Raw genomic sequence first — 25662 nt, 5'->3', positions numbered from 1 at the left:
GGTTCGTGGCCAGCAAAATGGCTCTACATGTAAAGGCATTTGCCACCAAGCCTGAGGTTCTCAGGCCAATCCCTGGGACTCACATGGTGGGAAGAAAAAAAAAAAGACAACAACAACCAATTCCCAAGAGTTGTCCTCTGACTTTCACAGGTACTCTGTGTTATGTGCAACCCCCCCAACACACATCACATCACACACATACACACATACACACAGACCACTAAAATAAAATAAAAAGGGTATATATACACACAGTCAGGCCTTGTCCTGGTATCACTGGTGTGAATTGCTACTCCAAATGGGACCCTTTTGTCAAAACCCAATGGGGATTTAGTGCTCAATATAAAAGCCAGGCTGATCCTTGTGAATGCTGAAACTGATGGCAGCCACAGGCCAGGCCCTAGAGTGCCACTCTCCTCCAGAGTTGGGCCATCTTGTCACTCATTCCATGTACACAGTTTTACCTCTTGCTGTTAGTAGTGCTCACTGGGAAATATGGAGGTGACAGTGTGGGGGCCCCATGGTGCCATGTGCTGTGAGTCCCAGTTGTAAACAGCTCCCTTCCTTGGGAGTTCCTGCTGCACAGTTCTTGTTTCTGCAGGCCTAGAGCCTCATCCCGCTTCTCCTATGGCAGGATTCTTTCTGCCAGACCCCACCCACTCTTTTATCTGCCAGTGGGCTGTGGACTGTATCCCTTTAAACCACAGTCAGGATGAACTCTTCCTTCTGCCATCTCTGCCGAGTGTTTCCTTACAGCAGCTAGGAAAGTAACTCATTCAGAAACTTGGTACTAAGAAGAAGGGCCATCGGTGTGGTACCCTCACTACTCAGAGCTCAGGCATCTTGAATGAGTTTGCAAAAGGAGTGTGTAAGTGCTGGGAACTCCAGGTTAGAAAAGGCCAAGAAACTACAAGTGAGCCATTCCGGTGGGAATTTAGAAAACCAGAATGCATAGAGAAATCTGAACAGTGAAAGCAAGGCTCATGATGTCTGGGGGTGGGGAGGCATGACTCCATCAGGAACAGGGCAAGTGATCATTCTTGCTACATTCTGACAAAGACTCCAGCTGCTTTCTGCCCATGTCCTGAAAAACTGAATTTAAAGGTGAAGGACTGTGGGTTGTGGTGGCATGCGCCTTTAATCCCAGGACTCAGGAGGCAGAAGCAGGCACATCTCTGTGAGTTCCAAGCCAGCTTGGTCTACATGGTGAGTTCCAGGATAGCCAGGGCTGTGTAGAGACCAGAACTATGTGGAGGGAGGAGAAAAGATGGACTGTGCCGGTATGAATGAAAATGGCTCCCATAGATCGGTAGGGAGTGGTACTATTAGGAGGTATGGCCTTGTTGGAGGAAGTGTGTCATTGGGAGTAGGCCCTGAGGTTTCAGAAGCTCAAGCCCGGTTCACTGTCATTCTCTCTTCCTGCTGCCTGATGATCTAGATGAAGAACTCTCAGCTACCTCTCCAGCACCATGCCTGCCTGGATGCTACCATGTTCCCACCATGATGATAATGGACTGAACCTCTGAACTGTAAGCCAGCCTCAGTGAAATATTTTCCTTTATAAGAGTTGCTGTGGGGGTTGGCGAGATGGCTCAGTGGTTAAGAGCGCCGACTGCTCTTCCGAAGGTCCCGAGTTCAAATCCCAGCAACCACATGGTGGCTCACAACCATCCGTAATGAAATCTGATGCCCTCTTCTGGAGTATCTGAGGACAGCTACAGTGTACTTACATATAATAAATAAATAAATAAATAAATCTTTAAAAAAAAGAAGAAGTTCCAAGTCAGCCTGCTCTACAAGAGATTCCATCTAAATAAACAGACAGGCAAATAGATAGATACTTAAAAAAAAAAAAAAAAGTTGCTGTGGTCGTAGTGTCTCTTCACAGCGATAAAACCTTAACTAAGACATAGACTAATGTGTTTGGTGGAGGTGACTTCAAGGCAAGAGTACTCCAGCTGTGGCATGGGTCCTGCTCACCACTCTTATCTGGGTCTACAGTGAAAAAGAACAGGTGGGGCAGGAGGATAGGGAAATGCAATTTGTTGGGGGAAAGGGCTTGGGTATCCCTCTTGCCCAGGCACCCATGAGCCTCTGAGGCTTTGGCTAGGCTCCACAATACAATAGGAAAGGAACTGTAGAGGGACGGACTTCCCTGCTCCCAAACTACTGCCTGGGGAAGTGACTATGGAGTCAGACACCAAGAAACCACTCTAACTGCAGTTCAAAGGGGAAGGGTCCATCACAGGCTAGCTGAAGAACTTGGCGACATCATCCAGTTTGTGCTGGTTTTGCAGGCACATAAGGTGTCAGACTGAGGGGGTCATGGACTTTGATCTTGTGGCTCTAGAGAGTCACTGAAGCTAGGCAATGTATGCCAGGGTCTGAATCTCTGCAAGGAGAATCCCCGAGAAGCCACGGCAAGGAAGCTTAAGCTGCCATGGGGACCCCAAGATGTTGGAGAGTTCAGGACTATGAGACATCCACCAAGGAAAGCTTCGGGCGTGGAGTGGAGCTGGTCCGAAGGAGAGACTGTGCATGTCAAGGTGGAAGAGCTGGAGGGGCAGGGCTACCCAAGCCCTTCGGAGCACAGCTGACTCCATCACCAGCCTAAGATATCTGATATGCAGCTGTAGCCATTACGTCTTTAACCTGCTAAGTTTCTGTCTTTTTTTATCCAAACATTCTTTGCTTTAACCCCACACCTCCATTCCACAATGAGAATGCTAGTTCTGTGTCTTTACGTGTTTGAAGTACAAAACTTATTTTGACTTGTTTTTATAGTAGTTCAGTTTGCCTTGGATCTCAGATGAGACTCAAGCTTTAGATTTTTAAACAGTCTCAGAACTATTAAAAACTTCAGGGTTTCTCTGTGTAGCCCTGGCTGTCCTGGAACTCACTTTGTAGACCAGGCTGACCTCAAACTCAGAAATCTACCTGCCTCTGCCTCCCCTGGGATTAAAGGCAGGCGCCACCACAGCCCGGCTTTTTTTTTTTTTTTTTTTAAAGTCATACTGAAAGCGTTTTGCATCATGAGATGGCCAGGAAGACCTAGGGACAAGGATCGGAAGGCTATGACGCACAGTACCCCAAAGCCCAGCACTTCCAGGAGCCAAGGCTTCAGAGGCTCGTGGAGCCGGCCACCTGGGCAAGAGGGACACAGAAGTTGCTTGCAGCAACCCTGTTGTAGCCTCCAGGATCTCACAGTTTCTCCATCTGTAGAACGGGTTCGTGCCCAAGGCTGGCTGGCAAGTATCCTTCATTGCTCTGGCAAAGTGCCATTTTAGCAGGGTTATTAACGAGTTATTAGTCTCTCATCAACTCAGTCATAAGGCTAATGGGATCTTTTGATGTCTAATTTCAGCAATAAACTGAAGTGATTTGTTTCCCGGTTGGTGCACCTTGCTTAAGTCAGAGTGATTAAGGTAAAAGGGGGGCGGGGGTGCCAAACAAACAAACCACCCACATGCCCAGAGCAAACCTACAAACCAAGACCTACTTTGGCCACTGGAAGTCCCAGCTTTTGCAAGTAGCCACTTAAAACTTTTTTTTGTTCTTGGGTTTTGGATTTTTTTTTTTTGAGACAAGGTTTCTCTGGGTAGCCCTGCCTATCCTAGAACTTGCTCTGTGGACCAGGCTGCCTTTGAACTGAGAGATGCCTGGCTCTGCCCACCTCTGCCTCCTGAGTGCTGGGATTAAAGGCAAGCGCCGCCACCACCCCTCAGCTAGCACCCACTTACCTTTGACGGTCACCAAGATAGTGGTGTTCTCTCCCACAAGGTAGCCACAAGGGAGGAGCTCGGGGGTCTCTGAGGCGTTGCTACGTTTGATCTCACCAATGCTGTAGCCGAGAACACTGTCTGAACTCAGCCCCAGCTGACTCACCGGGTCCACATGAACGATGTATTCCTGGTGAAAATAAAACACGGACCCCATCAGAGAGCCGGCTAAAACCTTCCAGGGACTTCCGTTCTCACTGGGTGATTGACAGGTGCCGTCTTTATTTTCAGATGGCACCTGGATTGAAATTAAGCCATGGCACGCTCTGGGAATAACACCCCTAACAAGACCATGAACATTTAATCTGGGTGAGCCAGGCAGCTTTCCTTACATTTGGCTGGAAATTTTAAAGTCTATGAATGGTGCAAAGAAGTTTATAAAAAAAATAATAACTGATGGGCTGCAGAGATGGCTCAGCAGTTAAGAGCACTGACTGCTCTTCCGGAGGTCCTGAGTTCAATTCCCAGCAACCACATGGTGGCTCACAACCATCTGTAATGGGAATCTGATGCCCTCTTCTGGTGTGTCTGAAGACAGCAACAGTGTACTCACATACATGAAATAAATAAATAAATAAATCTTAAAAAAAAAAAAAAGTAACTGACATGAAGCCTTTTCCCATCCCCCACCTTGGCCCAGCAAAGCCAGAAAGCCACTTCAAAGTATTCAAAGGTTCCCTATGCAGAGCATCCCTTTTCTGGTGACCGCGATGGCTTGTCGCCTGGAGACAAGCACTGGGCATGAGGTTAATCAATGAGCTAAGACCTACCCTAAATGTACACAGGACTATTCTATGGGTTGAGGTTTTGGACTTGAATGAAAAAGATGAAGCAAACTGAGCACCATCCGTTATCTCTGCTTCTGACCGTGGATGCAGCGTGACCTTGCATTCTTGCCTCCATGCCTTCTCTTAAACAGTAAACCAGGAAGAAAGAAACCCTTCTTTCCTTAAGTTGCTTATATGTGTGCATGTGTACATATATACACAGTTTTCTCTCTCCCTCTCTCTCTCTCTGTGTGTGTGTGTGTACAGGACAGAGGATATGGCAAATACCCAATGCAGTGATGTGACCACAGCAGCATTCTTGACTGGTAGGATGTTACTGTCAGAGATTGCAGGGCTGGTATGGGGTGCTGGGCACGCATGTGCAGTCCAGAGGACAAAACTGCACTGCCGGGGCTTCAGTCTCAGGTCTGAGACTCTAATCATAGTGAACAGGGCGTAATTTCAGGGATGCCATTGTGAACAAATGTTTACTGGCTGCCCAGCCATTGCCAAGGGCAGACACCAGAGAATGGCCAGTCGGCCATCTGAACATATCACCATCCTTCCATGCCTGGGAGGACCAGGGAACAAGTCCTAGCAATGTACGGATGGGGAGGAGTGAGGAGGATGGGGATATAGTCGGGCTCTGGAGACAAAGCTCTCCTCCCTCCCTGAGCCCACTGCTGTGGCTTGCTTCTCGAGACACTTACTTTGAACAGCCGTCTAACCACCCCATCGAGCACGTCCCACTTGGTTTTGCCACTAACTCCGATGCAGCCAATGAGGAAGAGGTGTGGTCTGGAGTCCTAAGGGTGAGGAGACATATGCAGGTGAGATAGAGCTGGCTGTTGTCTGGCCAGGTCGGGCAGAGGCCTAGGCATTCCAGTGCTTCCTCCACAGGGGAACAAATCCCCGTTCCTTTCCACGCCAGGCATGACTTAGCTGGCATGCCTTGTCCCTGCCCTGGTAAAGCTGCAAAGGATGTGGGAGACTAAGATGACCTCTCTGGTACCTGAAACCATCAGCTAAGTGCATGCCTCGCACAGGGCGTGGATTCCAAATCCTTGACTGCAACTTCGCCCAGCTTCTGTCTGCCAGAGCCACAGTTTCAAATCTTGCTAAAGAACTACTCACCTTTTCCAGGAAGCTTTTGTGATTCAACTGCTTGGCTTAGAGCTACACTGGACAGACCCAGGCAACGACGCCTTCTCAATATACACATTTCTGGGGTCAACTCTTTCATGTGGTATTTAATGACCTTTGTCATGTGGTCAGAACGTCAGAGAGAATGTTTCTGTTCTTTTCCTTCCTTCCCTCCCTTCCTTCCTTCCTTTCCTCCCTCCCTTCCTTCCTTCCTTTCCTCCCTTCCTTCCTTCCTTCCTTCCTTCCTTCCTTCCTTCCTTCCTTCCTTCCTTCCTTCCTTCCTCTATTTTTGAGAATCTCCTGCTTCTGCCCCCCAAGTGCTGAGATTAAAGGGGTGAGCCTGGCTTCTTCTACCTAAAAGTAATATTTATTACTTTCCTTCTACTAAAACTTAAAACAAGTTCAATTCAGAAAATTAGCAAAAGCCTGGGAAGGCTGCCAACAACTCTCATTTCCCACTTTTTGTTCTTCTACACCCATGGGGGCTAACCAATCACATTAATGAAAAGGATGCCGAGAAAACATTCCATTCTGCTTTGGTTTTTTTTTTTTTTTTTAAATATCTTACATGCCTGTGAGGATGTAGTTGGGACAGGGGTGGGTTTGGGTGGCAGGCTCAGGCATGCAGCAGTTATAAGTCAGCAGAGGGAAAGAACGCCAGTCCAGCAATGTAAGGGTCTGACTCTGACGCTACTATGTGCCTTGTGGTCTTGAGTTTCTTAGCGGCACGATGGGGATAACATTGTGGCCAGTGACCTCTTGGGTATGCTACAGTGGCTGGGAATAGCAGCATTAGGGGAAATGGCTTACCATCTAGTTAGAATGTCAACTGTGACCCTGAGAGTGATGAAAAGGAGGATCGGTAATATGGAGGGGTGTCACCTGCCTGCACTGAAGAATTCTGAGAGAACGAATCCCAACCTGACAGGCCAGGCCTCTGTGAGCTGTGTTCTTGAGGTTCCTTTCTAGTCAGAGAGCTCTAAAAAAAAACCCCTAGTAAGTCTGCCACACAGTGACAAAACTGGCAGAGAAGAGCCTAGCTGCAGACACTTCGTTTTGATGGGTGTTTGGTCTCCCCGGCTGCCTGAAACTGTAACAACATGGCTGGCTATAAGTACTATGAAATATAACTTTGAAACTTCAGAGGGACTTCAAGTGCAGACTCCTCTGGTCTTTTTCCCACGTTTATGGCTAATGTCATCCAAGCACCAAATAGGACTTACCCACTACTTCAGAATAGTCTCCGGGCAGATATATGTTGGAACAGAAACCACACCAGAGGCATCGTCTTCTAGCGTGGGTGACTCAGGATACCCCTACCCACCCCACTCTGAGACCCCAGTGCTCCCTAGACTTGGCTGAGGGCCTCCCGTCTCCCAGCATGGTGAATGCTATGTTTGTAGCCTCTGAGGAGATAGAAATGTGTCCCAGGTTGGCTAAGTCTAGTCAGCTTCCTCCTCTGCCTCATCAATAACATGTGCCAAGCTGCCTGGGACGTGCTTCAGGAAAACAGCTAATCCACAAAAGTCACTTTGGAGAGCATTAGCGCTTACCAGTGCTGAAAATACAGGAGAGTACAATATGAAGCTTTCTCTGTCTTTTAAACAAAGAAGTGAAGTGTTCTTTGCTTGCTTTATGTCAAAGGACAGTCAAGGAGTGTGGGCACAGGAGGGACCACCAAGGATTGTGGGTGCAAGAGTTCTGTGCTTTCAGAACACTGTCAGAAGTACTCTATTTTATCTTCACAATTTCTTTTCTTTCTGTATTTTTTTTTAAACTGTGGTGCTATGAATGGAACCCAGAGCCTTGTACATGCTAGTAAATACTTGGCTACTGTGTTACATCCCCAAGATCCTCTTGTTAATCTCTTACAGTATCTAATTTATACATTAAGCTCTAACACCCATAGTCATGTAGCATATCACAGCACGTATTGGGTCCAGTATACTCTGCCATTCCAGCATCCCCTGGGTCTCGCAATGTGAACCCTGTGAGTAAGCGGGACGATGGTGTCGAGAAAGGTGTTAGCATTTCCCATCGCCTTAGGTTTTCCAGTTAGGTTGCTAAGCTAGGCCATTTCTACCTGGGGAAAGGACAGGCGAGCAGGGAGAAGGATCCGACTAACCTCCTTCCACTTCATTGCCTCCTGAAAGCTGACAACTATCTTAACATGCCTGCCTCCTTCCTTCCGAGCCGAGCATTCACCAGTGTCATCCAGCAACATGTCTGCGAATGGAAAACATCAACAGCCTTAGGCACGTGGGGGACAGCAAAGCTGCTTCCCGACACCTCTGCCGCCTGTGGGCAAGGCAGCAGGACAAAGCAGGTGTCAGGGTGCAGGGGAGGTGGGGGTGGGGATGGGAGAGGGTAGGATGAAGAATGAAATCACAAAAACCGATGGTGGGAGAGACCAGGGGGCCAGCAGGCTGACAATGCATCTTGCCAAATGGAAGTGCAAGGGAGACTCAACCAAACAACAGCAACGGTAGCGTCATGGGTAAAATAAATAAGTAAATAAATAAAAGCGTCAGCCTTGAAATGCTCACAAAGAAAACTCAAGGTGCATTCTGGGATGATGTGCCAGCCTGGAGTCTATACCCCAACAGCCAGAAGGCTGAAGGCCCAGACACGGCTTCTGTAGGACCTGCTACCGAGAGGTACGCGGGCATTGGGCCTGCAGATCAACATTCTAACATGGATTGAGCAGAACTTAGCATGGTGGGCAAGGAGAAAACCCAAGTTCATGGTCTGAAGAATTTGGGGGTGCTGGAGCAAAGCATGGAGCACTCTAATGGCTGGGCTCATGTTGGTAGCAGATGCACACCCAGACACAAACACACACCCAAAGTGCACACACACCTGCTACCTCACCATCAGATCTGTGGACCTGTTCATCCTGGAGAATGGAGTGCTGCCAGCTGCAGGCCTCCCCTCTGCCCTCGTCCCATGAGTCTCCTCACCCAGGCTGGTAGACTAGGCCTGCCCAGGGACTCACACCACTCACCCAGACGTATAGACTCAGCTTGTCCCCAGCCACTGTGACTGTGACTGTGAGTCACTCAGTCAGGCTGGTCTGCACGGCCTGCTCCTGGTCCCACCAGCCACTTACCCAGGCTGGTGGACGACTTGACAGGTCCCCAGCCTGTCAGCCACTCACCTAGACTAGTAGACTCTGTGAGGTTCAGGCTGTGCTGGGAGAGCCCTAAAGACTGCCTCGGGGAGGCGGAGATGGACACCTGGGAGGGGGCCCGGCTGCAGCCACTGCCTTGAGACTCAGACTTCAGTCGGTCATTCTCGGCTTTCAGCTTCTCGATTTCACTCTGCCAAGAAAAGGGAGAAACTGACTCACTAGATGGATATATCCATCTAGTGCTGGAGGAAGAATCTGGAAGTTCCCGGCAGGTACCAGGTGCCTAGGTCAGTCAAACTTAGGCACACCCTTGGGGAGACTCAGCAACATGCCCCACCTTCCTTGCCATTCAAGACTCTGACAGGGCTGTTCCCCGGGTCACAGAGAATTGATCTTTAAGGATTATTCAGAATTTGCTTTTCTCAGGGTCTGCTGCCCCAGTAGTCAGTATAAAAGAGTCTCAGAACCAAAGAGATCTGAGAACTTGCGGTGTGACAGATTCCGCAGCTCAGTGCCTTAAGGAGTTGCTTGCTTTGTGACTCTGAGAAGCACACAGCGTGATTCTGGAACACACTGATTGTGGAGCTGTCCTTTCCAGTAGCCTCTCTCAGAGACAGGTATACCAGGGAATGATCTTTGGGATGCTGCTCTCCGGGAGATCTCACTTAGCACAATTCATAGGAGTCCTCCCTTCTATAGCTGTCCATAAAGAACCGAATGCATGCAAAACCATGGTACGAAAGACTGGAATGCCTTCGGTCCACAGTAGAAGGTGGGGCTTGTAACAACCAGTCTGTAGCCATCTTTAAAGGAAGCCACTGACTCTTCTGGCAGCAGGACATGGAAAGGTTTGGGATGAGGGCCAGGCTAAGCCTTGGAGGAGGAGTCCAGTTTGGATTGACAGAGGATACTCAGAGAGGAAGGAACAGCATGAGACAGAAGGTAGGGACACAAAGCCAGTCGCCATAGCTCTCCATGAGCAGCGGAAGAAGTGGGGCTAGGGAAGACAGAGGAGGTAAAGGGCAAGAAAGGCAGGCAGAAGGCTTAAAGGCCGGTATAGGGGACCACCTTTGAAGGAAGAGACAAAGTGGAGCCACACAAGGTAATGTGAAGACTCACTCTCTAGAGAGAGGTAGCATGGGGAACAGCAATGGCCAGCACGCCAACACACAGCCCTCACCTCGGGCTGTCACAATAACCAGCACACAGACCGACCACACACAGCCCTCACCCCAGGCTGCCACTCTGCAGCTTCCTGGGGCTCTGTTCAGTATCCACTCACCTGCATCCTGTTCATGGCCTCCCGGAGCTGGTCCAACTGGTGAGCAGAGCTGAGGGCTTCCAGGCGGATGTCTGTCAGCTTCATCTCCTTGTCTCTCAGCTCATTTCGTAACTGCATGACCGTCTCAGCTTCGCTGTCCATACACTCGGAAATGCTAGGGGAAGAGGATATTACAGGCAAAAACAGCTGAGTTCCTTCACTTGGCCCTCTCACAGAGTGATCCACAAAGTCATCTCTCTGAGGTCAGTCAGCACTCAGTGTTCAGCACCATCATCAACAACTGGCTCCTCCTCCTCCAGCTCCTCCCACTTCCTCATCACGAGGACCATAGCCAAAGCATCCAAAAGACAGATTTTGTTACTCTACCTGTAGAGCAGTTGGTCACCAGGAGGCCTCTGCTGAATCTTTCCCCAGCATTGCACTAACAGAGGGTAATTAGGAATGGGTAGACCAGAGCAGTCTACCTTTGGGGTTTGCGCATGTCCCAGGGCAGGCTCTAAGAGTCAAGAGCAAAGGGTGCTCTCCCTCCACCCCAGGCCAAGTGTGTGTGTGTGTGTGTGTGTGTGTGTGTGTGTATGTGAGGGGGGATTTAAATATGAGTAGACAGCATTAATCTGATCTTTATTTTATTCTGAAAACTCACTCTTTGAAGTGTCTAAAAAGATCTGCTGTTAGTCCTCCAGGCCCTGTCTGTTTGCTACACTCATTCTTATAGTAAATCGACAGCATATTTGAAGAGAAAGATCCAAGACAATGAGGTGACACTGAAGCCAAAGCTTCCTCTCAGAGCTCTTCACACAGTGTGGCCAGCTGTCTCTCATCAGATCAGAGTGTGGCTGCTCTACTCAGGAAAGAGCAAGGCGGGGCTCCTTGCTCAGCCACTGGGGGTCTTATAGAACCCTTGCAAGTCAGTATGAGGTGGAAGATCTTAGAAGCCATGGTTAGTTGTAGCCTTTGGAAGGGACAGTTCTACTAAAATTAGTTCTGTGATTTCTAAAGGATGATGGGTGATTGGCCATGATTTGGATTGAAGATGGGAGAGAGAAAAAAACTCAGAAAACCAAAGCTCCCAAGTTTGAGAGCTGGAGCTGATGACTGCCGGGAACACTGAATGCTTGGCTTGGAAGATGGCAGCCATGTCAGCCCCTTCCTACAACTGGATGCTGGCTTAGAAGTCAAACAAAATCTACACATGAAACAGGCTGAGGTCCCAACCTCAGCTGCTAGCAGAAGACATTCAGACAAATGTTCAAAGAGAAGCAGAGGCTTAAAGGAAAGTAACACTCAATGGATTTGCCTTTCTAGGGCTGTTTAACCTCCTGAATGGAAATTCTTTCTAAGTAACAAAACCACTTCCTACTTTTTCAAAGTTACCAATTAGCAAGCTGGGTGGAAGGACCTTGCCTAGAAACCTAGGTAGCTGAGACAGGAGGGTCACAGGTTCATAGCTTGTTTGGACCCAGAGTAAGGCTCTGTCTTTAAAAGAAGTTACTAGTAGCCGGGCAGTGGTGGCCCACGCCTTTAATCCCAGCACTTGGGAGGCAGAGGCAGGTGGATTTCTGAGTTTGAGGCCAGCCTGGTCTACAGAGTGAGTTCCAAGACAGTCAGGGCTACACAGAGAAACCCTGTCTCAGAAAACAAAACAAACAAACAAAAAATAACAAACAAAAAATAAGTTACTAGTGGAGTTAGAGAAATGGCTTAGCAGTTGAGAGCCTACAGGGGACCTGGGTTCAATTCCCAGCACCCACATGGCAGCTTACAACTGTCTGTAACTCCAGTTCCAGAGGACCTGACACCCTTGAACGCATATACACGCAGGCAAAACATCAGTGCAGCTAAAAATAAATTAATCTTAAAAAAGAAATTACTAACTACTGAGGAAGCATCTCAACTTCAGTATCTTCTTAAATTCAAACAAACAAAACGCAAGAACTCTCCAGAATGTGATTACCCTCTTCTGAGTCTCAATCTCAGACTGCAGAACTCTTGTAAAGACCCTTCCACCAGCTCCCTGTCTGTGCTCAGGACGGCCTATAGCTTGTAGGGTTGAATTGCAGAGACTCCAGCTTAATGGATGTGCTCTAGTCCAGGTCTTGCTGAGAATGTGAGGTCGGCTCCACACCTTGCTACAAGCTTTGGGTCTTCCCTTGTTCTACTGGGAACTCCATTCCAGGTGCTGCAATAGGGCCTGCCCTTCTTCTCCAAAAAGCTCTCTCAGAGCGTCTTTCTGACCACACAACTTGGGGGTTGCCTTGCAAAGTTTTGTCTATCAGAAACTCCACTAAGAGGGTAAGATATCTGTTTACTCCCGTATTTGCTCTGAGACTTAGTTCCAAGGCTTTGGTTTAATGATGCCTAGAGATGGGACTCTGAAGAAGTGATTAACATTAGATGAAGTCACAAGAGTATGGCCTAATACCTGAATGGGTCGCTGTATAAGAGAAGAAAGATGGACCAGAGTGAACTGGTTTGCTCTTGCTCCAGCCAGTGATGGATGTCAAACTCCCTAGCACCCCAACCATGCCACGTTCCAGCAAGAGGGCCAACCGAGGGTGCTAAGTGGGGCTGGCATACACACCCAGACCGTGAGCTTGATGAATGTCTAGTCTATAACACATAGGCTCTAGACTGTGCAGCCACAGACACAGAAAACATCTAAGATGGAAAGGGAAGAACGCAGCGCCTTCTTCCCCCTTGTTCTGCTTGACCCCAGTTCCTTTAGAACTATACTGTTCTCGAGTCATTCCGAGTGTTTAGTCACACCTACTCCCACACAGTAGGTATGCAGCAGTGTTTTCTGAAGATATCTGAAGCATATTCTTCGATTAACTTACGGTCTGCCATGATTCCAATTTTAAAATGGGGGAGAATGGGACACAGAGCACCATCGTGCCCAAGTGTGCCCAAGGTCACACTATTTAAGCATGGCAATCCGGGATGAAATCTGGAGGGAGGGGGTTGCTTAACTCTAGGCTCCTGGACTATACCCAGTAGGTAACCAACGTGGGCCTCTCTACTCCGGAGACCATGAACTAAAGTGACCTGATATATTTTTTTTTTCAGTCCCTAGCACATTATTCTATCGTCTCCCTGTCTGTCTTTCCAGAAGTGGGCTGGAGGCATACCCAATTTTAAATGCCTGGAGTGTGGGAAACGTGGCCTCGCCACAGCTGCCACTGCCTCGCCCACAGAGGAGGGGTTTCTCTGAGCCTAACCCCTCTGCACTGGGCTTCATCTTTGAACTCCCTCTCCAACCTGCATTTGCACATTTTTACAAACCTTTCAAAGTTGGAAGTGAGCACTTGCCCTCAGCCCACCCTTTGGAAAAACGAGACCCAAAACAAATCTCTCCCATGTCCACAGAGGCTGTGGAATGTAAGAAAAGGGCAGGGGAGCTGAGAGCTGGCCCTGCCCCGTCCCTGTGGGGACAGTGGTTTGGAAGGCCCTCTCTTGCTCCTCTCTCCTTTGATGCCGCAGCTTCCCTGCCTCTCTGATGGGCCACCCAGCGGCCTGTGGCTGGGGTTTGTATTCCCTCTCTCACGCAGTTCTTCCCTCTGCTCCTGGGTTTCCTCCCACGCCACCGGCCACTGGGCTTTTTTTCTTCCTGAGCTTTGAATGTCAGCACATCAGAGCTAGTCCTGGCCTTCTGCTCTTCCTCTTCGGTTCACCCGACTCTGAGTCCCCACTTTTCTCAGATGTGCATACGTAGGGGCTCCAGGGTGGCTGACACCTCCATAGGAACGGATCACACATGTCACCTGACTCAAGCAGAGGTCCAGATGGACACTGGTTGTGGTCTGAATGTGAGGTGCTCTCCTCCCCACCCCAGCCTCTTGTGTGTGAATACTTTGTTCCACCCTGGGGTGGCTGTCTGGGAAATCTGGGGACCAGTTAGGAGTTAGAGCCTCACTGGAGGATGTGAATCACTGGCCGTGGGCCTTGAGGCCTTGTAGCTCAGCCCCTACTTCCTGTCCGCTCTGCTTCCTGACTGTGGATGCAATGTGACCAGCCACCCTGTGCTCCCACTTTCATGCATTCCCCACTGTGATGTTTGTAGCTTTTAAGGCTTTTTAAAGCTATAAACCAGGGGGCTGGAGAGATGGCTCAGTGGTTAAGAGCACTGACTGCTCTTCCACAGGTCCTGAGTTTCAATTCCCAGCAACCACATGGTGGCTCCCAACCATCTGTAATGGGATCTGATACCCTCTTCTGTTGTGCCTGAAGACACAACAGGATATTTACATACATAAAATAAATAAATAATAATTTAGAAACAAACAAAAAACTACGAACCAAAAGAACCTTTTCCTTCCTTAAGTTGCTTTTTCTTAGGTATCTGGGTCACACCAATAATAAAAGTAACAACTATACTACCCCACCCTACCTTACCTACCCCCGCCTCCCACCCTTTATTCAGCCATGGCAAACCCCCCACTCCCACCCCGCCAGTGTCTCTAAATCAACAGAGCATCTACCACCAAAGGGCTGGGGTAGGATGAGGGACAAGAACTAAAACCTGAGGAAAATTATTCTGTCAGATGGATATGCACAATGGTAAAATAACGGAGCAACTGAAAAGGGTGGGTGGCGGGTGTTACTTTATGCATGGAAGATAGGCTGGGCCTTAGGGATAAGGTCACCTTAAACACGAGCAATAAATACCCAGAAGGAGAGCGCATTGGTCAGGGGGCGTGGCAGCAGCAAAGGTTTGAGGAGAGGTCTGTGACTGAAGGGGTCACGGGACAGTGCAGTCGGAGCACAGAAAATGCTGTCTATGATCTCCCCACCCCCACCCCTGCTCCTGATGGCCTGTACTGCCTTCCCCAGAACTCCCATTCAGTCTGCCTCAGCTTTCTGCCTAAAACTACTCTGCACCTTGCCACTGCCCAAGCAATCGGATGCGGCCATACTCATTGCAGAGCTCTGTATGCTACAGCCTCACCTATCTCTCAGGCCTCATCCGCCATGCTGTCCCTTGACCATCCTACAGCAAGCAGGCTACCTGCCCCGTCGTCCCCTGCAGACTTATCAGCCCATTTCCATATTGAGCTTCTTATACTGTTGATTTCTTGGGAAGACAGCCTTGCTCAGTGAGTTTGATGTGTGATCACCAAAGCCCATTCTCTTTTTTGCTTGTTCCCTAACACGGTAGTATGGGCCTTGGGTTCCAGAAAGTGGAGTTTGGTAGGAGTGGACAGGTGCATCCTGCAGGCCTGGCCCACAAGACCTTGCATACATGCTTGTCTCCTGACCAAGCTGGACACAGCATCATAGAGCAGGAGTTCTCAGTCAGGGCAGGCTACCTGCTGATGCGGATGATCCCATCAGGAGGAGAAAGCTGACCAAAGCTCCCGAGCTTCAAAATCGGGTTTGTCACAGCGGCTTGTGTTTCTGACCAGAACTAACCAGTGGTTCCTTCTGTTACAAAGCTCTCTGCTGCAATGCCCCACTGAAGAGGGGCCTCCCCAGACCACCCCATGAAAATGTATCCCACATGCATTCTTAGAATCGACCCTTGGGACAAACTGCCTGGATTTTCTAGGCTTCTCTGATTACTGTCTGCTCATCCCACAGTAGATGGGGATCAAGCCAACAAGGAATTATAAAAATCTGGGACACTGCTGTAACAGAACCAGGAATGGTTCCTGGTGTGTGGGGGTGGTAGGGTGGACTTGGGAGAGGAATAAACCATATTGTTCCATGTGGGATGTGTGTATGCCACAAAGCATGGTCCCCCTGTGATGGGCATCAGGCATATGAGGACTTAGTCCCTAAGGAATGTTAGACTCGATGGCCTGTTCTTACAAACCACTGCATACCAAGTTCAAGTCCAGGAATTAAGAGCAGACAATGGGCTCCTTTCATCTCTTCTCAGGTGACTGCTGAGTCTAGATGCTCTGGGATGGATGGTGGAGACCTCTGCTGTCTTTACATCTTGAGAATCCCATGTGAGAGGGGCTCATACTCTCAAATTCATCTTGAGAGTCTTCCTCCAGAGTCATGTGGAGGGGCTAGAGAGATGGCTCAGTGGTTAAGAGCACTGACTGCTCTTTCATAGGTCCTGAGTTCAATTCCCAGCAACCACATGGTAGCTCACAACCATCCATAATGGGATCTGATGCCCTCTTCTGGTGTGTCTGAAGACAGCTATAGTGTATTCATATACATTAAACAAACAAACAAACAAATAAAAAGAGTCGTGTGGAGGAAATACACAGACCTCCAAGAGAGAAATCAAGGTTTCTCTATGACAAATCTCATCCTTTCTCTGGTCTCTTGGTGGCTGTCCTCTCTTACACATTGTCCCATCTTGCTGATATCAATTCTCTCTGCAGGCTGCTTTTTTTCTGGTTCTTCCTCAGGGACCCTAGATCTACTGAAAATGCTCATGGGGGAGGTTTTCTCAGTGCTACAGAAAGCCAACTGTTTTGGGTTCTGAGCTGATACTCTTATACTGAGTATGTATCCAATAGTCAATACCTGGTCACCCCAAGCTATTCTGTTCCAGGCTCTAGAGCACTGCGTTCTTAGGTAAGGCACAGGACTGCCTCCCTACACTCAAGGGGAATGAAAACCCAAGTCAAAGTGAGAATCACCAGCGAGGATAGTGCCAGGGCGGTTGGCTCTTCTCTACATAACTAACAGTGCCTCCATGCCTCAACAAACCAGCTGTGTCTCCAAAGGAAGAGACTCTAAGTGCCACCTGTCCTGAACTCCCCAAGGGGTGACTCTTGGGATAAACCACTGTATAAGACCCAAAACAACCAACACTAGATTTTAACTAAAGAAGAAATGTACAGTCTAAGTACTTTACCCCAGAGAAGCCAGAATTTCAGAAACAAACAAACAAACAAACAAACAAATGCCTACACCCACACAAGCATCTCCCTTTGTATCAAAATGGTGGAGGCTCTGTTGCAGCTGTTTATCTTGCTCAACCCTCAGCATGGGATAAAGTGACAAGATGGACAGAGAGAACTTACACAGCCAACTGATGGGCAGCTGCTGATTCTAAACAATGGAACCCCAGTGAAAGCAAAGCCTTGGGGGGCAGGGCCATGCTGCACGACAGGACTGCCACGTACAAGAGTGGGCTCTTAGGAGCCAAAGGTATTGACTATTAGACAGACTTACAGAGAGTTTGAGTGGGCATTCCTCAGCAGTGGGGTGGAGCCTGTAGACCCATTGTGTGGCAATTTTGGTGAGGAAGGCAATGAAGAATCCGTCATCTCCTCGATGTCTGAGTGAGAGGACGCTGACTTGGGGGACTTCTTCTTTCCAAAGGCTTGCTTGAAGGAGCTGCGCAACTGAATACACAAGATGGTCAGCCTGGGAGAGGCAAGGCCCGGGGAAGGGACATGCTGGCAAAGGAGCGATTAACCGGACCACATTTCCCCCCCATCGATGGCAAAGGCACACAACAGCTCTGTGGGATCAGTGCATTCGGGGGAGGGAAGTTATTTGGCATTGACAGCTCAGGATGGGCCTGTGGAGGGTGGGGGGGCATTCCATGCCTACTCTTTGTTCCAGAATAGATGCCAACAGCAAGACAGAGCCTGGCTCAGCGAGTGCGTGTGGGAAGATGAGGTTACACAGCAATAAAGCAGGATGCTTGGATGTGGGGACAGATGCGGATGAGGTTAGTCATACCAATGGATGGGTTAGCTTGGTATCTGAGAGTAAACTTGGTCTCGCTTACCTCATTGACCTGCCAGAGAAATGCAAGCAAAACAAAAACAAAAAACAAAACAAAACAAAAAACAAAAACGGGGAAGGAAAAAAAAAAAAAGACAATTTTTAACAGAGAAAGCCAGTGACAGGGAAAGCTTAGGACTTTTCAGATGCAACATGGCTCATAGTACACACCACACAGAGGCTTCTGGTGGGAGTGGGATGCTCCAGCAGCATGGGCTGGATCGGGGACATCTTCTTCCATCATGAAAGGAAGGGCGGGGGGAGCTGGGAGGGTCCCTACAACCAGGACTCTTCCAGCCTCTCTCCACTTGCAATGGCTTCACTGCTTTCCCCGAATGCCTGGTCACTTCCCTCCCTCTTCCCAACCATCTCTTATTCTGAGCGGCATCAGGAATGCACATCATATCTCCATAGCAATGGAGGACTGGCGTCTGCATTGGACCCTGGGGTCTGTGAAGCTCTCTGCGGCATCCACTTAGGGGTCCCTGCTCTGCGGCCATGAGGAAGATAATCTAACAAGCAGAGAACCCGGCCATCTCGCTTCGTACTCGAGAATCTCATAGCTGTCAGTGGAACTCATTAACCACCGTGGAAAAAGAAAACAGAAAAGGGGCAAGGCCATTCCCCAGCCCCCGAGGCAGACATGGAAATTCTGATGAGAACGTGAGAATTAAACAAAATTCTCCAAGGGCCATGCAACATGGGCTTTTCTAGGCTTCAAACAAAAATAACCATACTTCATCCCCCAAAGAGGTGTTTTTGGAATCATTCCCTTTTCCTGGGGCCTTTTGTCCTTCGGAGAATACAGTCTAGGGATTTCCTTGCTTGTGAGTCAGGAAGCCTCTCTCAGTGGATGTGTCTCGTATCCCACAAGGTACTTATTGAGCCTGTGGGCAAGCCCAGCCCACTGCCCTCTACTGATGCTCCTGTTTGCAGACGGAAGTCATAGGACCAGGCTTTGCCACACAAGCCAGAGAGTTAAACCCTCCAGTAGAGTATCAGGTGAAAGAGGAGGTTGCAAAGAATTCAGAATTAAGCTTTGGGGAAAGCTGAAACTGTCCATTATCTGTCCTTAAATGAGAATTGTCTAAAAACAACATACATAAGGTTCAATTCTTGGCTGGAAGAAAACAGCCATCAATTTTCTTTTTCTTTCCTTAAATAATAATAAGAATTACTATCATTATATAAATTTATTATTATTATCATTATTATTATTATTATTATGTATATGGGGAGTACAAGTATACCACCATTATTATTATTATGTATATGGGGAGTACGAGTATACCACCATGCATGCATAGATGGCAGAGGACAACTTTATAGAGTAGGTTCTTTCTGTCTTTCTGTGAGTTCTGGGGGTCAGACTCAGGCTGTGTGGCTTGCATAGCAAGTGTCTTTACCTGCTGAGTCATCTCACTTTTCAGAGATAATTTCCTTATCATTTTGAGAATCTGACCAGACTATATTATCAACTGCATATTCGAGATGGCAACGTAAGCTAATCTCCTCTGATTACAGCAAACAGGTTGCTAAGAAAGAACTTTTAGCAACCTAAAGAAAAAGGAAAAAAAAAACAAAAACAAAAAAAAAAACAACCAGAATAAGAAGAGAATAACATGAAGATGGCCTGGTAGATCACCTCCAAGGTGAGTTACCAAGAACCAGCATCATGAAACCCCAACTCCTCTGTCCTTAACTAGACCTCGCCACCCATCCAAGATGACACAGATGAGGAGATGTGTATGGATGGCATAAAGGACATGACGCCACATGAAACATGACAGTGTCAGAGCTAAAAAGGGGCTCTGAGTGCCTGGCCACTTCAGATCTACCCAGCGTGTTCTTGGTAAGTGACACACCTCCCTAACCGCCTTGATGCTGTGACAGTCGTCATAAAACTGGGCAGAAGTGCTAGGGATTCTCTTAGAGAAAGCAGCCTTCCTCACTCCAGGCAGAAAAATCAAGAAGCAGTTTAGGATTATGGATAGCAACTGTATTAGTCTCAACGTTCTGGAGTACAAGCCTAAACTTGGGGCCCCTGACCCCATAACACTGACAGTATGAAATGTACTTATAGAGCGTGGCTATGAAATTCTCAGTGAGAATATTGGTTTGATATTATACAAGGCAATTACATGAACAAGAAAACAAAGACAGCCCAGCAGTGGTAAGCACCTATAATCCAAGCAATTGGAAGGTAGAGGCAGGACTGGTGCAAGTTGGGGCTAGCCTGGTCTACATAATGAGTATGATGCCAGCTAGGCCTGCGGAGTGAGTGAGACCTTGCACTAGAAAAAAAGCATATTTATATATCAGCAAGTAAAGATTATGGTTAAGGATGAAATAACTACTGATATATGCTTAAAGAACTACCTTGGAACTAAAAGGAAACTAGGAGCAATTTTGCTAAAGGCTGCAGGAAGGGGGACAGAGCTCAGCAGGGGAGCACTTGTCCCTGAGCTTCATCCTGGGGATCATGGACAAAATAGTAATAAGGGTAAAAGACTCACTAAGCTCTAGAGTCTGTGGCCACTATAAGATGAGAAAGAAATGACATCTACATGAAATGAAAGATGGGCACATCACATGGTCTCATGAAGAGGAAGACCACAGGTGGGACTTATCAATGCCACTGTTTTGCTGAGCACAACATGGGTTTTGGTCAAAGGCCTGCCTTGGATCTACCCTCCAAGGGTCTGTGGTTCTGAGGTTAGGAGGCAGCCTGGGCTTTATCTGGGGACATTTATTCTGAGAGAGACCGTAATGCAGTCCCTGGGAGAGTCTAAGGGTGCACACTCACCCAGTTTTTCCTCTTCTTTTTCTTTGAGTCGCTCTCTATGTTGCTGCCCACACTTGAGTGGCTGGTGGCGCTATTGATACTGGAGACACTGTCGGAGGAGTGTTGCCTGCGGATGCGTAGGTCTGTAGCCTGGGCACTGCCATTTCCTGGAGAGCAAAGGCAAGGCATGTCACCCATGAACCTTAGGATCCAATCTTGTTTCTCCAAGAATGGCCTCCTCTGACTCTAAGGCATTTGTACTGAGGCACCATCGCCTCCGGGCCCCGCTCTTGGTATTAAGAGCCTTGGCTGATAATGTCTATGCCCTCTTTCTTTCTCAGGCTCTCCATGCCATCTTGTCTTCTCTTCCCTCCGCCTCCAGCGCTCTTTCCTCTCCACTCTGGATGGCCAAATCTTTCTAACCCTTCCCACCTCAACTCCATCATTGCTGTTTCTGAGACCCAGTGTCTAAAGAACAGCAATGCCCAGAAATAACGAGATGGCTGAAATCATGGTTACAGCTAGCTTTCCTCCTATGGCTACAAGTGTCTCTAATCCTTAAGACATCTATGCTATAAGTAGAGCCAGAAGGCCTGAGGGTCAGTGCCCACTTCTGTTTCTAACTATCCTTTGACCTTGGAAAGCCACCACCACCTCTAAAGCACTTGGCTATCATTAGCATGGTGAGCTAGGGGCCAGTCAGGTCCTCAGAATAGAGTTGTGGAGAGATAAACAAGTGTTAAGGGGGAGATTTCTTGGCCTGGTGTTAAAAACACAGGGGAAGCCTTTTCTGTATACAAGGTACCCATTCTGTACCAAGCATAGGTGCTGTTCAAATGGGTATTGCTGGAGCGAACTCACATACATGCCCACCAACTAAAGATACACAAAGCCCAACAATTTGTTAAGGCAGCTTACTAAGGGCAACTAATAGATGAACCCATTCTACTTTCTCTGCCATATGCATATTAATCTTGGAAACATGAGAGAAGCCATAAAACACTATGATGTTTCCCCATAAGAACCTATTTCTTCTGTCTTTAAGACTGATAGAGAAGAGGCTACGCTACACTAGTCATCTCTGCAGTGGCCAGAAGCAAGCAGATGAAAGGGGTCTGCCTTCTGGGTCCAGCCCCTTGGAGGTCTCTCGCCCCCTAGCAGGAGGGCTGCGTACAGCACTGCACGAGAGGCTGCCATGAGAGGCCTGTCCAAGGCATGGCTCACGCTACCTTTGCAGTTGAGCTCTGGCGTGTTAATCACTCCATTAATGGCAGCCTGGGCAGCTGCATTCTGTTTCTTCAGCAGCTCGATGGTTTTTCTTAACTCGTTCAGTTCTGAATCCTGAAGGTGAGAAAGATATAACAGGTACATCCCAAACCAGCTCCATAAAGAACAACTCAGAGGCCAAAGACAGAGGAGGGCAGTGTCAAAGGAGTGTCACAGGGATCTGCCTCACACAGGGATCTAAACGCAGTTGTAAGGACATCAGGGAACACATCAAAAGAGGGGCCAAGACCACTAGATCCATAGGTGACACCAGGACCAACTCTTGGTTGAGCTAGGCTATACCCAACACGGACCTACTCTTGACATTCAAACCCTAGTTTTGCATGTCCCAAACCAGTCCAAGACATACGTTAAAAATCTGCATCTTTGTCTAAAATGAAAGAGACAGCAGCAAACGGCACCCTAGCCTTACCTTCTGCTCAGCGGTCATAGTTAAACTCTGTAGCCTGATGGTCATGTTTCCCAGACTCTGCTCGAAGGCTGCCACAAGGTGAGCCTAGAGGGGAAGATGAGGACTCAGTGACATCATCTTGCAAGGTCGGGAGTGGGTTCCCAAGATAGAAACCTATCAGAGCCTCCTCATGTGGCCTGGACAGGTTCAGCCTCCTTTTATCTCTCTGGGATCGTTTAGTCTAGCCTTGCCTTTACTCAAATACTTCTTCCTCAAGTGTTCTTCCTCCCTGCCTGGTACCATTTCCCTACCCACTTCTTGCCTAGTTTTTAATGTGTCTGTGACTGGTGATACCACCAGTCCGGGTCTGCTCTCTCACTCCCATGAGCCCACTGTTTTTTTTTTTTTTTTTTTTTAAAGATTTATTTTATTAATATATGTAAGTACACTGAGGCTGTCTTCAGACACTCCAGAAGAGGGAGTCAGATCTCATTATGGATGGTTGTGAGCCACCATGTGGTTGCTGGGATTTGAACTTTGGACCTTCGGAAGAGCAGTCGGGTGCTCTTACCCACTGAGCCATCTCACCAGCCCCAGAGCCCACTGTTACTCAACACTTTGAGGCTGTCCTTCGAAAAACATGGGGTATGTGACTGCCATTATGGCTGACTCCGCAGCACACTGTAGCAGGGGATCTACTGTTCCCCAAATCTGCTGTTTCAGTCGCCGAGCCCATAATACAGGGTTATGGGAAGCAGGGTTATAGAAATGAACGGACAAAGTGGCAGGCTTATTTTCCTTGTTATAATCCTCATTAATAAAAAGCCACCGAGAGGCCCATCTGCTCCCTCCATGAAAAAAACCTTTCCCAGCCTCCCCCACACCCCAGGGAGACACTTTTTCCTAGGCTCCTGCACACTTTGATACACTCTTGTTAGAAACAAGACACCAGATGCAACATCTTAAAGGCGGCGCAGAAAACGTTCCAAAAGTGGCCAGTTATAATTAGACTATGCAATTCAGTCTTCAGATGCTGCAATGTAACGATATAAAAATTATGTGTGCTGGGTTGGGTGGATAGCCCAGCTGTTAAGAGCGCTCCTTCCACCCTGGGGGTTTTTAAATCAAATGGGAGTCCACAGACAAAGAGTGCCCGCCTGCCTGCCTTTACCACCCTGAGCCTCCTTTCTGTCCGACATCTATTTCTTATTCTTGGTTCGGGTTTTCTTTTTAAAGATTTTTACTTTTATTTTATGTGTATGGGTGTTCTGTCAGCATGTATGTGCGTGTACTATACGCATGCAGGTCTCTGAGGAAGCCAGAAGGGGATGTCAGGTCCTCCTGGAGCTGACGTGCTTGTAAGCCATTGTTGGTTCTGGGAACTGAACTCAGATCCTTTATAGGAGCACAGGGCTATTCTCAGAACCTATGTTGAGTGGCTCACAACCACCTGTAACTCCAGCTCCAGTGTTTCCAATGCTCTTTTCTAGCCTCAGTGGGTGCCTGAATATACTGGAGCGCGCATGCGCACACACGCACACACACACACACACACACACACACACACACACGCATGCATGTAAATAAAACACAAACCTCTTTTAAAAACAAAACAATAGCTAAGTGTGGTAGTACTTGCTTTTAATCCTAGCACTTGGAAGGCAAATCTCTGTTGAGTTCAAGGCCAGCCAGGAGCATATAAAGACAATAGACAAACAAACAAATAAAAACAAAAACCAATGTATATCTTAGAATTGAGAAATGTGTTTCTTGGAGATTCTAGGGTCAAGGTCAAGAGGTAGGTAAGCGTGCCAACACTAAGCTTGTTTGTACTTGGAGAATAATGAACACATGATGTGTCTCTGTTGATATAGTCCACTGCTGGTTGAATGGGAAATCTGGAAAATGCAAGTAAAGCCAAATTTAAGGGACTGGAAAGATGGCTGAGCCGTTAAGAGCACTTGCCGTTCCCACAGTGACTTGGGCTCACTGCTCTTGCAGAGCTGGGGAGGACCAGCTGGGAGACTGGGGATGAGTCTGAAAAGAAGTGAGTCTTAACCACACTGTACAAACCCAGAGGAAAAGGTGATCAGTGTCCCCAGGGAAGGAGAAGTGTGGGACAACAGGTGGGCAGGGCTGTGGAGTCAGCCTGGATCTCAACCGAGAGGGAACTGCAGTGACTCAGACTTCATCAAGATAAGCTGGTTAGGGTTAAGAGAAGCTGAAGCTAGGACCACTTATTGTCATGGAGCAAAGCCACCATCACATCGAAATTATATGGATGGCTTCTTTTTTATTACATTCTCTATTTATCTGAAATGGAAAAAATACCTCTGTACATTAGTATATCTTCACCTAGGGAAAAAATATTTTTATCTATCCATCTATCTATCTATCTATCTATCTATCTATCTATCTATCTATCTATCTATCGTCAGGGTCTCACATTCTTCCTTAGGCTGGCATGGCAGTCACTACATGGTCTATACTGCTCAGGAACTCGTGGTCATCCTTCTGCCGCAGCTTCCCTTGGGTTGGGACTATAGACATGGTCACCATACCTACTAAAGCCAATCAACTCAATATGGCCCAGTGAGTGGAGGAGACGGGTCAGGACATAGTGTGCTGTCCTCACCCAGAAGAGGAAGGTGTGAGGCTTGATGACTGGCATTCATCTTCAGTCCTCATCTGACTGTCACCCAGGACCCCAGTGTGATCGCTCTTCAGTTTTGTGAACCCTCAAGCAGGGTGACTTACTCACACTGTGAAAGTGTGTTTACAGGCTCAAAGAGCAACCACTTAGGCTCTGAAAGTTCAGAGATCCAGGTCTGCTGTCAAGCCAAAGGGGTGCTTTCGTGTCCTCAGTACAGCTATAAAAACACAGGGATTGGAGGAGATGGGGGTGGCTGGACCTAGCAGGGCTGCACAGCACATACAACGGCCTTCCCGCCAAGTGCCGTTCTCACATTCCCAGGGAAAACAAATGGAGAGCTAGAAAAACACTAGCTAGGGCAGCTCTGAGTAGCCTGTCCTAGGAAAACAAACACAGCTTGGTCTCCAAGAAAGATGGCAGATAATAAAACTCGAGCGGCTGAGGTGGAGGGTGGTGTGTGGTAAGAGTAAGTATTTACTTTAAAACAAAGCTGGACTCAGCAGCGTTTGTGAGGCACAACACACTTTTGGGATAACGGAAGGGGCCACGCTTCAACCCTTCTAGCGCGAAGAGTAGAACACCACAGGCCGACCCACACAGGGCTCCTGGTGGCAGGTCAGGGTGATGGAGGGATCAACCCAAGGTCACTGAGAAACGACTTGTACTTGCTGTTGAGTCAAGGGCAACAACTAATGACTGTCACAAATCATGAGGCATTTCCTGGGGGGGGGGGGGGTGACCATCCAC

The 25662-nt window shown here is 48.1% G+C and overlaps 1 protein-coding gene across 33 annotated transcripts in view; it reads right to left on the bottom strand.

Moving 5' to 3' along the window:
• The window catches only part of Nav2 (neuron navigator 2), a 651028-nt gene that overhangs the window by 17032 nt on the left and 608334 nt on the right, over positions 1-25662 (bottom strand). For 28 of the 33 annotated variants that reach the window (XM_006541297.4, XM_006541300.4, NM_001111016.1 and 25 more), the window contains 10 exons: positions 22284-22367; positions 21814-21925; positions 20606-20751; positions 17804-17812; positions 17239-17411; positions 10102-10255; positions 8847-9009; positions 7815-7915; positions 5257-5352; positions 3741-3909 (listed from right to left, as the gene is read on the bottom strand). In XM_006541297.4, the coding sequence (XP_006541360.1) occupies positions 3741-3909; positions 5257-5352; positions 7815-7915; positions 8847-9009; positions 10102-10255; positions 17239-17411; positions 17804-17812; positions 20606-20751; positions 21814-21925; positions 22284-22367 (1207 nt within the window). The remainder of the gene's footprint in view (positions 1-3740; positions 3910-5256; positions 5353-7814; positions 7916-8846; positions 9010-10101; positions 10256-17238; positions 17412-17803; positions 17813-20605; positions 20752-21813; positions 21926-22283; positions 22368-25662) is intronic. The other 5 variants (XM_006541290.4, XM_006541294.4, XM_030243110.1 and 2 more) reach the window with 1 other exon arrangement.

Source organism: Mus musculus, chromosome 7, assembly GCF_000001635.26.
Source record: "Mus musculus strain C57BL/6J chromosome 7, GRCm38.p6 C57BL/6J".
NCBI lineage: Eukaryota > Metazoa > Chordata > Mammalia > Rodentia > Muridae > Mus > Mus musculus.
Note: the sequence above shows the minus strand (reverse complement) of the source record. Positions and strands in the feature narration are given on the sequence as shown.